The sequence below is a fragment of the Arachis ipaensis genome, chromosome B3 (genome assembly GCF_059453495.1).
Source record: "Arachis ipaensis isolate K30076 ecotype BB chromosome B3, ASM5945349v1, whole genome shotgun sequence".
Classification (NCBI taxonomy): domain Eukaryota; kingdom Viridiplantae; phylum Streptophyta; class Magnoliopsida; order Fabales; family Fabaceae; genus Arachis; species Arachis ipaensis.
This window is the reverse complement of record NC_142438.1, coordinates 87,372,930-87,386,642: the sequence shown is the minus strand read 5'-3', so window position 1 is coordinate 87,386,642 and position 13,713 is coordinate 87,372,930. Positions and strand designations below refer to the sequence as shown.

The 13,713-nt window shown below is 38.1% G+C and overlaps 1 protein-coding gene and 1 non-coding gene across 2 annotated transcripts; one reads left to right on the top strand and one right to left on the bottom strand.

Moving 5' to 3' along the window:
• Positions 1 to 2,890: 2,890 nt before the first annotated feature.
• Positions 2,891 to 3,328, bottom strand: LOC107634503 (phosphomevalonate kinase, peroxisomal-like). Its single transcript, XM_016337970.3, has 2 exons — positions 3,275 to 3,328; positions 2,891 to 3,157 (listed from the first exon to the last, which is right to left on the bottom strand). Exons 1-2 carry the CDS (start codon positions 3,326 to 3,328, stop codon positions 2,891 to 2,893), a joined length of 321 nt encoding a protein of 106 aa, XP_016193456.2.
• A 9,814-nt stretch (positions 3,329 to 13,142) lies between these two features.
• LOC148571471 (small nucleolar RNA R71) lies at positions 13,143 to 13,250 on the top strand. The gene has a single exon (XR_015908157.1). It is a non-coding gene; the product is annotated as a small nucleolar RNA R71 (small nucleolar RNA).
• Positions 13,251 to 13,713: the final 463 nt, after the last annotated feature.

Below are 13,713 nucleotides of genomic sequence, written 5' to 3'. Positions count from 1 at the left end.
TTTGATCTTATCTGGAGGAAGTTCTAGGATTGCCTTCGGCTTTCCTCTGATATTACATGTTAAATATGTAGGAATTGTTACCATGCTGGGAACCTCTGGTTCTCACCCATGCGGATTTTGTGGTTTTCAGATGCAGGACATGAGGTTTCTCGTTGAAGCATGCTGGAGACTTCTGGATTAGCGAAGATCCTTGTTCTCGGGATTCTATTTTGGTTCATATGTTTTGATTAGATGCTTTTATCTCCATTGAATAATACAAACTGTGATGACTCCTTTTAGAGGGGATTTTGGAGAATAGGTTTTCTTATATATATGTTTCTTCGGGTTTCCATGGGGTTTTTCCTATTTTATTTTACTTGTATATATTGCTATGCTCGGACCGGTTATCTTCGCAACCGGATTATGAGTTTTGATATTCCTATTTTTGACACTCCTTTTGTATATATATAATCTCGCGTTGGTTATCCTTGTTCGTCACGTTTTCGATCAGAGTGTTGCGCTTTCGAGATGCGATTTTGTTTTACCCCTTTTTCTTCAAAGCCTCCTAGTTATAATATTTATTCACATTACTATATGTACTAAATTTTAATTTTTAGAGGTCGTAATACCTTCCCATCTCTGAATTATGACTTAAGCATAAGACTCTGTATGGTAGGGTGTTACATCCACCATGTAGTGCCATATATGCTTGGAAAGCTCTGGATTCATACTTTCCAATGCCTTTCGAATCATCTCATTCGAAGCTTTGTAGCTCAAGTTATTCTTGAAAGAAGGCACAGCATGCTGTCTCAAGAGCAACATTTTTGGCAATGTTGGTGAGCCAATTTTGGCCACCAACGTTGCTTGCTCTTCTTCTTCTCTGCCCTTCCTTTGCTTCTTCTTACCTATCATCAACCAAACAAAATACATCAAAGTATTGCCATAATCACTAGATAATGCATCATTCATAGCATCAAACAATTCTTTGCATAAATCTCATGAAAATGCATAAAATTAACAATGTTTGATTGAATCAAGACAAGCATGAATTTCTCATCCAAACACTTACTTATTACCTAAGAAATGCATGAAAACTAAGTAAAAACTAATGAAGAAGGCTTGTAAGACTAGCCTAAAATGACTTGTCATCAAATACCTAGACATTTAGTGTGATCATGAGGTATTAAAAGTTAGGGTGTTACAAAACTTATATTGTCCTTCACAAAATAAATGTTGACATTTAGTGATGCAGATTATATTTATTACATAATGAGAAAAAATGTTTCTTCTAATCTTGAATGCACCAGAGATATTTTTTTTTCAAAATATTACACATCTCGAGTGCAGAGTATTCAAGCTCTGAGAATAGTTTTCTTCTAGTTTTTTATCAAAGATGAGTAATGATAGTTTAAAAATGTAAATATTCAACATATTGTAGATATTAGTAAATAAAATATTTATTTAATTAAAATAAAAAATTATGGTGACATCAAGCTTAATTTCTCTTTTTGTGCTTCTTAAATTTTATTTATTTATTTTAACATTATTTGAAATACATCAACAATTACGAATTTATGAAATGAAATTGAGGAACAAAATTGATACATCTATTAATTTAATTCATGTATCTTTTGGATTGCTTTCAAGATGAAGGAGAGAAAAAGTGGTAGAGGCAGTGCTCAATAGCGGGTATGAGATGCCAACAACTAGAGCAAAGAATGCAAAGATATTTCTCCAAAGGAAAGTCACCCCAAAAGTTTTATTAGTATCACTTTTTTCTATCCTCCTTTGCACTGAGTTAGAATTTTTTACCAATAGTGGATTATAACATGCTAAGTGTACAAAACAAACCAATGATTAGAAAAGTTATTTGTATAGAATACTTATTAAAATACAAAATGTATAATAGAGTAAAGTATCGTTTTTGTACTCAATATTTGGAGTAAGTTTAAAGTTGTCCCTAATATTTAAATTGTCTTATTTTAGTCCCTAACATTCAAGATCGTCTCAAATCTCAATGTTATCCTATCGTCAGTGATCTATTCATTGAATTGATGTGGGAGAAAATCAAGACGATTTTGAAATGTTAGGGACTTAAATAGGACGAAAATATTGGGGACAAAAATAATATATTACTCTTAAAAGAATTACTAAATCAAGTAAAATGATAGTGAATTTTACGGGAATGAAGTGCATTACGAATTTATGATTTTTACTCATACTTGTAGAATGACTAGTATATAAACTTTCGAAAAAGAAAATAAAAAAACTTGTACATATACAATCACAACTAGAAAATGGATAAATACAGACAGATTTACAGACAGATTTAGTCTTTATTACAGACGGATTTTCGGTTACCGACGGATTTTGTCCCTCTGTAAAAGCCCCGTCGAAAATTATTTACCGACGGATTTTTTTTCCATCGGAAAATTACCGACGGATTTTTATTAGTTACCGATGGATTTTTCCTCTGTAAATTCTCCCTCCATTTCCTCAAGGCGACAAACTCATATATGGATTTTCCGTCTATAATTACAGGCAGATTTTTAGACGGATTTTCCGTCTGTAATTACAGGCAAATTTTCAGACAGATTTTCCGTCTGTAATTACAGACAGATTTTCAGACGAATTTTCTGTCTGTAATTACAGACGGATTTTCCGACAGATTTTCCGTCTCTAATTTAAACTTTGGAAAATCATGATTACAGATAGAAAATTCGTCTGTAAATCCATCTGTAAGGTAAAATAGAATTTTTTTTACTTTTTCTAATAACAAAATAAATTTGTTTTCATACAAAATAAATATAAATTTAATACAAATTTTTATCTAATTTATATTCGAATATTTATAATATTTCACAAAATAAACAAATTCATCGTATTAAAAATAAACAATATTTACAATAAATTATTCAATATGAATTGAAGATACAGCTGAAGTGATTTCATTTGTTCTAGGGTCAGCACTTTCTAAAGAAACGCCACAAGGATCTTCTTTAACCAGAAGGGTAAGAACATTGAGTGAGCTCCATGTTTTTGTAACATTTCTGCTTGAATCTTCCAAAGTAACAGCAAAGACAGCATCAAATCCTCCTGTTCCTGGAACTCCAGCCAACAACACTCCTTCCAAGTTCAGTGTAGCATCTAAAAGTTTTGTTTGTGATTCTGGTTCAATCTGCATGAATTACAAGGAAAGAGTAGTGATATTCTACCAGCAGATATAATTTATAATCAACATCATTCAAACAGAAGAAGCCTAATAATAAGTGCCAAATCAATGAAAGGAACTTACAGGAACACCTGCAGCCTCACCCATTAGGCGCATATGATATCTAATCTCAAGCATAGCTTCTTTTGCACCTAGCAATGCTTTAATAACTGCTTCCTTGTTGGGTTCAGAAGCTTGCTCTATCCACTGCGAGAATTACATTTTCAACATCAACACAAGAAGAAAAGCAAAAACATGAGAGCCTAAAGTGTAGTCTCAAGAACATGATATCACATATGTGCATTAGAAATTCAGTCACACAACTTGAAACTGAAAACCAGGCAAACAGTAAAGTTGGATATATAATCTCTTTCAAACCCATCAAAAGTCAACTTAATTGTATAAGTCTAATAGTAAAGATGTCCTATCTCATTAAAATAACTAATAAACAGGAATGTAGAAATTTAATCTAATGCAAGGCATACCTTAAGGCCAAAATGTTCTAGTTATTTAACAGTGAGCATTATCAATCAGTTTACTCTACATACCATAAGGCCAAAATATTCTAGTCCTTAGGCTGCAGATTATCACTTCCTTTTTAATCAATGCGGATGAGTTAAACCAGTTACACATATCATGATAAATTAACCTTATGCTAGTTGTTATGTACTTCAACAACCACTACATATTCTCAAAGGTAACTGAGATAAATGGAACAACAATAAATAATCTTGGAGAAGCATCATAGTCATTGTTTTTATATGCTCCTTTAATAAATAATCTTGTATTTTTTCTAGAAATGGAAGAATATAAAACACTCATATAAATCAAATGTGTAATGCAGGATCCAAATTTAATACCTCATGAAAAAATTTAGCTTATTTTTGCTTTCTTATTGTTTTTGGAAAAGGAAGTAATAATTGAAAATGGATGTTATGAACTGTTTGATGAAATAAGCAATGGAAATAGAATCAGGCATCAAGAGCTTGGTGAGCCGAATCCATAACATGGTTCTGCATATAACCTCTTGCATGTCTGTTTATTCAATTCCTTTGCAGTAGTGTGATGACATGTCACCATGTCATGTTTTTCTATGCTTTTTCATTTGTTTTCAATAGGTTTTATGCACTTTCTTGAGCCATAAGCAAGCCAATTGGGTAGATTTTCATGTTTCCTCTGATTTAATCAACCATGTATGAATTCATGCTATTTCATGAGGTTTTATGCTATAATTGTCACATATTATGAAAAAATGAATATCTCATGATTTTAAACATAGCTTTGATGTGTTTGGTTGATTAATGATAGGTGAAGAAAGCTTGGAGAAAGGTTGAAGCAAGAAGGAATGGCTAGGAGTAAAGAGAGGACAATGGAATAAGTGAAAATGAACCAGGAAGCAAAAAGCTGGACCAAAAGTTAGCCTCAAACTTTTGCACAAACTTTTGGGTGAAAAGTTAGCCCCAACTTAGCCCCTAACTTTTGGGCTAACGTTGGCACATGAAAGTTACTCCCTGGGCACCAAAAGTTTGCGCCAACGTTAGCCCCTAACTTTGTGGCTAACGTTGGCATGAGAAAAACACTCCCTGGGCACCAAAAGTTTGCGCCAACGTTAGCCCCTAACTTTGTGGCTAACGTTGGCATGAGAAAAACACTCCCTGGGCACCAAAAGTTTGCGCCAACGTTAGCCTCTAACTTTTGGGCTAACGTTGGCACATGAAAAACACAAAAGGGGAGCAAAAGTTTGCGCCAACGTTAGCCTCTAACTTTTGGGCTAACGTTGGCGCCATAAGTGCACTAAGGAAGGCCAACGTTGGAGAAAAAGTTAGACCCCTAACTTTTGCACCAACGTGGGTATCAGCAAAACATGGGGGCTGATATGAAAAGTTGGACCAAAAGTTTGCCTCAAACTTTTGGTCAAACTTTTACTCAAACTTTTGCAAAACTCCAACCCGGTTCACTTGGTTCACTTTGGTTCCTCTCCAAACTCCAAGAGCAATCAACCAAGGCCTCTATCAACCCAATTCCATCAAGAGCAAGGGCCCAATTGTCATCACTCAAAGGCACAAGAGATAGATAAAATAGGAATTTCATTTAATTGTAATTTGTTTTGAATTTCATTTTTATTTTGTAAAAATGCCTATATAAGGCATCATTCTCATTTTAGAAAGTAAGCCCGAATAGAGAGAATAGGGGGCGAGCTCCACTAGGGAGCATTGTGAATACAGATCTCTCTCTTTAGTTTTTTTTTCTTTGTTTTGAATCTTGGGTTGAGAATTGAAGGAATTCTATTTCATTCTCACTTTGAGATTTCTCTTGTTCTTCTTCTACAAACTTTCAGTGAATTGCAATTGGAATTAAAACTCTCTTTACTGCTTTCATCTCTATTTCTTCTGCAAATTGTTTACTGTTGGATCAAGGAAGGAATTGAGATCTAGACTTGGTCTCTAGTCTCATCCAACCCCTGAGATCTTCAACTTTCCTTTAGTTATTGCAATTGAGCTGCATTTCATTTTCTGTTCGGTTCCTCAATTCAATTTACATTAAGCCTGCTGCAAATCTCATTTACTTTCCTGCACGTGTGTTCCTCTGCACTTTACATTTGAGCCACTGTGATCTGAATTTACTTTTCATGCAATTTTAATTTCCTTGCAATTGTTCTAAGCTTTGATTTACTGCTTTCATTTAATTTCCCTGCACCCATTCCCCTTTACTTTCATGCAATTTATATTTCTTGCAATTCAAGTTTCAGCTATTTTACTTCCTTGTTCTTTAAGTTACTGTCCAATTTACTTTCAGCACTTTAATTTTCCTTGTCATTTACTTTATGCTGCATCAATTATCACACAAATGTTAGCTTGACTAAACTAATCACCCACTAAAGTTGCTTGATCCATCAATCCCTGTGGGATCGACCTCATTCCCGTGAGTTTTATTACTTGATGCGACCCGGTGCACTTGCCGGTTAGTTTTGGGTGTTTTGGAGAAATTCGTTTCTTCCACAAAAATATCCCATCAAGTTTTTGGCGCCGTTGCCGGGGATTAATTTAGATCAACAATGATTATGTGGGTGAGAAGTCTAGATCAAGCATTTTCTTTATTTTTGTTTTCTGTTTCAAAGTGAAACCAAGGTGTTTGAGTTTTTGCCTCACTAAGAAATTCTCATCTCTGATATGAGTAATTTCAATTTTCCTTGGTTGTGTGTTTTACAAAACTCAAATGGAGTTCAACTCATCTTATGATCAAACAAATTCTATGGGATATCACCCACCATCACCAATCTCTAATGATGGATGGGAATATCACCAAGAAACTTCAAATTCTGGGCTCTCCAATTCATGGAGCCATGCTTCAGAACCACAAGATGAGAAAGAAAATCATATGGGATACCAACCACCACTACAAAATAATTCAAATTATTATCCTCATGGTAGATGGGAGTATCACCAAAGAATGAAAGAGCATCCACCCTCACGGAGATTGTTGGTATGAAGCAAGCTATGGTCACCTTGCAAATCTCAGTTAGGCAGATATAAATTGATAATGGTGTTTTCGAATAATAATTAATAGAATAGGGATAGAAATACTTATGTAATTCATTGGTGAGAATTTCAGATAAGCGAATGGAGATGCTTTCGTTCCTCTGAACCTCTGCTTTCCTGCTATCTTCATCCAATCAGTCTTACTCCTTTCCATGGCTGGCTTTATGTGATACATACCATTGTCAACGGCTACTTTCGGTCATCTCTCGGGAAAATGATCCAATGCCCTGTCACGGCACGACTAATCGTCTGGAGGCATCACCCTTGTCAATAGCTTCATCTTATCCTCTCAGTGAAAATGATCAACGCACCCTGTCACGGCACGGCTATTCATCTGTCGGTTCTCGATCATGCTGGAATAGGATTTACTATCCTTTTGCGTCTGTCACTAACGCCCCGCAATCGCGAGTTTGGAGCTCGTCACAGTCATCCAATCATTGAATCCTACTCGGAATACCACAGACAAGGTTTAGACCTTCCGGATTCTCTTGGATGCCGCCATCATTCTAGCTTACGCCACGAAGATTCTGGTTAGGAGATCTAAGAGATACTCATTCAGTCGAAGGTAGAACGGAAGTGGTTGTCAGGCACGCGTTCATAGGGAATGATGATGATTGTCACGTTCATCACATTCAAGTTGAAGTGCGAATGAATATCTTAGAAGCGAAATAAGATGAATTGAATAGAAAATAGTAGTACTTTGCATTAATCTTTGAGGAACAGCAGAGCTCCACACCTTAATCTATGGAGTGTAGAAACTCTACCGTTAAAATTACATAAGTGAAAGGTCCAGGCATGGCCGAGATGGCCAGCCCCCAAAACGTGATCAATAGATCAAAATATAATCCAAAGATTGTCAAAAAGACTAGTAAAATGTCCTATTTATAATAAACTAGCTACTAGGGTTTACATGAGTAAGTAATTGATGCATAAATCCACTTCCGGGGCCCACTTGGTGTGTGCTTGGGCTGAGCTTGAGTGTTGCACGTGTAGAGGTCCTTTCTGGAGTTGAACGCCAACTTTTGTGCCAGTTTGGGCGTTCAACTCTGGTTTTGGCTCCTTTTCTGGCGCTGGACGCCAGATTTGGGCAGAAAGTTGGCGTTGAGCGCCAGTTTACGTCATCTATTCTTGGCCAAAGTATGGACTATTATATATTTCTGGAAAGCCCTGGATGTCTACTTTCCAACGCAATTGGAAGTGCGCCATTTCGAGTTTTGTAGCTCCAGAAACTCCACTGTGAGTGAAGGGAGGTCAGAATCCAACAGCATCAACAGTCCTTTTTCAACCTCTGAATCTGATTTCTGCTCAAGCCCTCAATTTCAGTCAGAAAATACCTGAAATCACAGAAAAGTACACAATCTCATAGTAAAGTCCAGAAATGTGAATTTAACATAAAAACTAATGAAAACATCCCTAAAAGTAACTAGATCCTACTAAAAACATACTAAAAACAATGTCAAAAAGCGTATAAATTATCCGCTCATCACAATACCAAACTTAAATTGTTGCTTGTCCCCAAGCAACTAAAAATCAAATAGGATAAAAAGAAGAGAATATACTATAAATTCCAAACTATCAATGAAACATAGCTTCAATCAAATGAGCGGGACTTATAGCTTTTTGCCTCTTGAATAGTTTTGGCATCTCACTTTATCCATTGAGGTTCAGAATGATTGGCATCTATAGGAACTCAGAGTTCAGATAGTGTTATTGATTCTCCTAGTTCAGTATGATGATTCTTGAACACAGCTATTTCATGAGTCTTGGCCGTGGCCCTAAGCACTTTGTTTTCCAGTATTACCACCGGATACATAAATGCCACAGACACATAATTGGGTGAACCTTTTCAGATTGTGACTCAGCTTTGCTAAAGTCCCCAATTACAGGTGTCCAGGGTTCTTAAGCACACTCTTTTTTTGCTTTGGACCTTGACTTTAACCGCTCAGTCTCAAGTTTTCACTTGACACCTACACGCCACAAGCACATGGTTAGGGACAGCTTGGTTTAGCCGCTTAGACCAGGATTTTATTCCTTTAGGCCCTCCTATCCACTGATGCTCAAAGCCTTGGGATCCTTTTTATTTGCCCTTGCCTTTTGGTTTTAAGGGTTATTGGCTTTTTGCTCTTGCCTCTTGGTTTTAAGAGCTTTGGCTTTTTCTGCTTGCTTTTTCTTTTTTTTTTTCTATATTTTTTTTTGCCTATTTTTTTTTTTGCAAGCTTTGTTCTTTGCTGCTTTTTCTTGCTTCAAGAATCATTTTTATGATTTTTCAGATTATCAAATAACATATCTCCTAGTCATCATTCTTTCAAGAGCTAACATATTTAACATTCTTAAACAACAACTTCAAAAGACATATGCACTGTTCAAGCATTCATTCAGAAAACAAGAAGCATTGTCACCACATCAATATAATTAAACTAAGTTCAAGGATAAATTCGAAACTCATGTACTTCTTGTTCTTTTGAATTAAAACATTTTTTATTTAAGAGAGGTGATGGATTCATAGGACATTCATAACTTTTAAGACATAGTTACTAACTACTAATGATCATGTAATGAAGACACAAACATAGATAAGAACATAACATAGAAAACGAAAAACAGATAAAGTAAGAACAAGGAATGAGTCCACCTTAGTGATGGTGGCATTTCCTTCTTGAGGAACCAATGATGTCCTTGAGCTCTTCTATGTCTCTTCCTTGTCTTTGTTGCTCCTCCCTCATTGCTTTTTGATCTTCTCTGATTTCATGGAGCATGATGGAGTGCTCTTGATGTTCCACCCTTAGTTGTCCCATATTGGAACTCAATTCTCCTAGGGAGGTGTTAATTTGCTCCCAATAGTTTTGTGGAGGAAAGTGCATTTGAGGCATCTCCGGGATCTCATGGTGATGAGCTTCATACGCCTCTTGAGCTCCATGAGTGGGCTCTCTTGCTTGCTCCATCTTTTTCTTAGTGATGGGCTTGTCCTCTTTGATGAGGATATCTCCCTCTATGTCAATCCCAGCCGAATTGCATAGGTGGCAAATGAGGTGAGGAAAGGCTAACCTTTCCATGGTGGAGGACTTGTCAGCCACCTTGTAGAGTTCTTGAGGTATAATCTCATGAACTTCCACCTCTTCTCCAATCATGATGCTATGGATCATGATGGCCCGGTCTATAGTAACTTCAGACCGGTTGCTAGTGGGAATGATTGAGCATTGAATGAACTCCAACCATCCTCTAGCTACAGGCTTGAGGTCCAATCTTCTTAGTTGAACCGGCTTGCCTTTGGAGTCAATCTTCCATTGAGCTCCTTCTACACATATGTCCATAAGGACTTGGTCCAACCTTTGATTAAAGTTGACCCTTCTAGTGTAGGGGCGTTCATCTCCTTGCATCATGGGCAAGTTAAACGCCAACCTCACATTCTCCGGACTAAAATCTAAGTATTTCCCCCGAACCATTGTAACATAGTTCTTTGGATCCGGGTTCTTACTTTGATCATGGTTCTTGGTGATCCATGCATTGGCATAGAACTCTTGAACCATTAGGATGCCGACTTGTTGGATGGGATTTGTTAGAACTTCCCAACCTCTTCTTTGAATTTCATGTCGGATCTCCGGATACTCATTTCTTTTGAGTTTGAAAGGGACCTCGGGGATCACCTTCTTCTTGGCCACAACATCATAGAAGTGGTCTTGATGGGCTTTGGAGATGAACCTTTCCATCTCCCATGACTCGGATGTGGAAGCTTTTGTCTTCCCTTTCCCCTTTCTAGAGGATTCTCCGGTCTTAGGTGCCATCAATGGTAATGGAAAAACAAAAAGCTTATACTTTTACCATACCAAACTTAGAATTTTGCTCGCCCTTGAGCAATAAAAGAAAGAATAGATGAAGAAGAAGAAGAAATGGAGGAGAGGGATAGTGGGGAGTGTTTCGGCCAAGAAGGGTGTAGAGGGGTGTGTTGTGTGAATTTGATGAAGAATGGAGGGCTTTATATAGGGAAGGGAGGGGGGAAAGGTTTCGGCCATATGGGTGGGTTTGGGTGGGAAATTGGTTTTGAATTTTTGAAGGTAGGTGGAGTTTATGAGGTAGGTTTATGGGGAAGAGTGGATGGATGTGAGTGGTGAAGAGGTGATGGGGAAGAGACTTTGAGGTGATTGGTGAAGTGTTTATGGGGTTGTGTGAAAGAAAGTGGTGAGAAGAAGTGAGTGGAGGTAGTGGGGATCCTGTGGGGTCCACAGATCCTGAGTGGATCCTGTGGGGTCCACAGATCTTGAGTGGATCCTGTGGGGTCCACAAATCCTGAGGTGTTCAAGGATTTACATCCCTGCACCCATTAGGCATGTAAAAATGCCTTTGCACACAACTCTGGGCGTTCAGCGCCAGGTTGGTGGCCATTTTGGGCGTTCAACGCCCATTTGTGTGCCATTTCTGGCGTTGAACACCAGAACCATGCCTGTTCTGGCGTTCAGCACCCAGAAGCTGCCCATTTTGGGCGTTCAGCGCCAGAATCATGCTCTGTTCTGGCGCTGAACGCCAGACAGATGCTCCTCCAGGGTGTGATTTTTCTTCTGCTGTTTTTGATTCCGTTTTCAATTTTTATATTTATTTTGTGACTCCACATGATCATGAACCTACAAAGACATATAACTAAGAAAAATATAGTTAGATAAATAAAAATTGGGTTGCCTCCCAACAAGCGGTTCTTTAATGTCAATAGCTTGACAGTGGGCTCTCATGGAGCCTCACAGATGTGCAGAGCTTTGTTGAGACTCTCCAACACCAAACTTAGAGTTTGGATATGGGAGTTCAACACCAAACTTAGAGTTTGGTTGTGGCCTCCCAACACCAAACTTAGAGTTTGACTATGGGGGCTCTGGTTGACTCTGCTTTGAGAGAAGCTTTTCATGCTTCCTCTCCATGGTTGCAGAGGGAGATCCTTGAGTTTTAAACACAAGGGAGTCCTCATTCCATTGAAGGACTAGTTCACCTTTGTCAACATCAATCACAGCTCTTGCTGTGGCCAGGAAAGGTATTCCTAGGATGATGGATTCATCCTCTTCCTTTCCAGTATCCAGGACTATGAAATCAGCAGGGATGTAAAGGCCTTCAACCTTTACTAACACATCCTCTACTTGTCCATAAGCCTGTTTTCTTGAACTGTCTGCCATCTCTAATGAGATTTTAGCAGCTTGCACCCCATAGATTCCCAGATTCTCTATTACAGAGAGGGGCATGAGGTTTATTCCTGAACCAAGGTCACATAGAGCCTTAAAGATCATGGTGCCTATAGTACAGGGTATTATGAACTTTCCAGGATCCTGTCTTTTCTGAGGCAATGTCAGTTGATCCAGATCACTTAGTTCATTGATGAACAAGGGAGGTTCAACTTTCCAAGTATCAATGCCAAATAATTTGGCATTCAGCTTCATGATTGCACCAAGAAACTTGGCAATTTGCTCTTCAGTAACATCCTCATTCTCTTCAAAAGAGGAATACTCATCAGAGCTCATCAAGGGCATAAGGAGGTTCAATGGAATCTCTATGGTCTCTAGATGAGCCTCAGAGTCCTTTTGTTCCTCAGAGGGAAGCTCCTTATTGATCACTGGACGTCCCAGGAGGTCTTCCTCCTTGGGATTCACGTCCTCCACTCCCCTTGTAGGTTCGGCCATGGTGCTTATGTCAATGGCCTTGCACTCTCCTTTTGGGTTCTCTTCTGTATTGCTTGGGAGAGTACTGGGAGGGATTTCAGTGATCCTTTTACTCAGCTGGCCCACTTGTGCTTCCAAATTTCTAATGAAAGATCTTGTTTCATTCATGAAACTTACAGTAGCCTTAGACAGATCAGAGACTAAGTTTGCCAAATTAGAAGTATTTTGTTCAGAGTTCTCTGTCTGTTGCTGAGTGGATGATGGAAAAGATTTATTATTGCTAAACATGTTTCTTCCACCATTATTAAAGCCTTGTTGAGGCTTTTGATCCTTCCATGAGAAATTTGGATGATTTCTCCATGATGAGTTATAGGTGTTTCCATAAGGTTCACCTAAATAATTTACCTCTGCTATTGCATGGTTCTCAGGATCATAAGCTTCTTCTTCAGAAGATGCCTCTTGAGTACTGTTGGATGCAGCTTGCATTCCATTCAGACTCTGAGAGATCATATTGACTTGCTGAGTCAATATTTTATTCTGAGCCAATATGGCATTCAGAGTATCAACTTCAAGAACTCCCTTCTTCATAGGCGTCCCATTACTCACAGGATTTCTCTCAGAAGTGTACATGAACTGGTTATTAGCAACCATGTCAATGAGTTCTTGAGCTTCTGCAGGCATTTTCCTTAGGTGAATGGATCCACCTGCAGAAGTGTCCAGTGACATCTTTGATAGCTCAGATAAACCATCATAGAATATGTCCAGGATGGTCCATTCTGAAAGCATGTCAGAAGGACACTTTTTGGTCAACTGTTTGTATCTTTCCCAAGCTTCATAGAGGGATTCACCTTCTTTCTGTCTGAAGGTTTGAACATCAGCTCTAAGCTTGCTCAGCTTTTGAGGAGGAAAGTACTTGGCTAAGAAAGCCGTGACCAGCTTATCCCAAGAGTTCAGGCTGTCTTTGGGTTGAGAATCCAACCATAATCTAGCTCTGTCTCTTACAGCAAAAGGGAAAAGCATGAGCCTGTAGACTTCAGGATCTACTCCATTAGTCTTAACAGTATCACATATCTGCAAGAATTCAGTTAAGAACTGAAAAGAATCTTCAGATGGAAGTCCATGAAACTTGTAGTTCTGCTGCATCAGAGAAACTAATTGAGGTTTCAGCTCAAAGTTGTTTGCTCCAATGGCAGGAATGGAGATGCTTCTTCCATGTAAATTGGAATTAGGTGCAGTAAAGTCACCAAGCATCTTCCTTACATTATTATTATTTTCGGCTGCCATCTCCTCTTCCTGTTCGAAAATTTCTGAAAGGTTATCTCTGGATTGTTGTAATTTAGCTTCTCTTAGT

Excerpts from the sequence above, each read along its gene's own strand:
- LOC107634503 (XM_016337970.3), bottom strand. The coding sequence starts at position 3,328 with ATGCTTGAGATTAGATATCATATGCGCCTAATGGGTGAGGCTGCAGGT. Across the intron at positions 3,158-3,274 it reads GTGAGGCTGCAGGTGTTCCT|ATTGAACCAGAATCACAAAC; the intron begins GTAAGTTCCTTT and ends TAATTCATGCAG.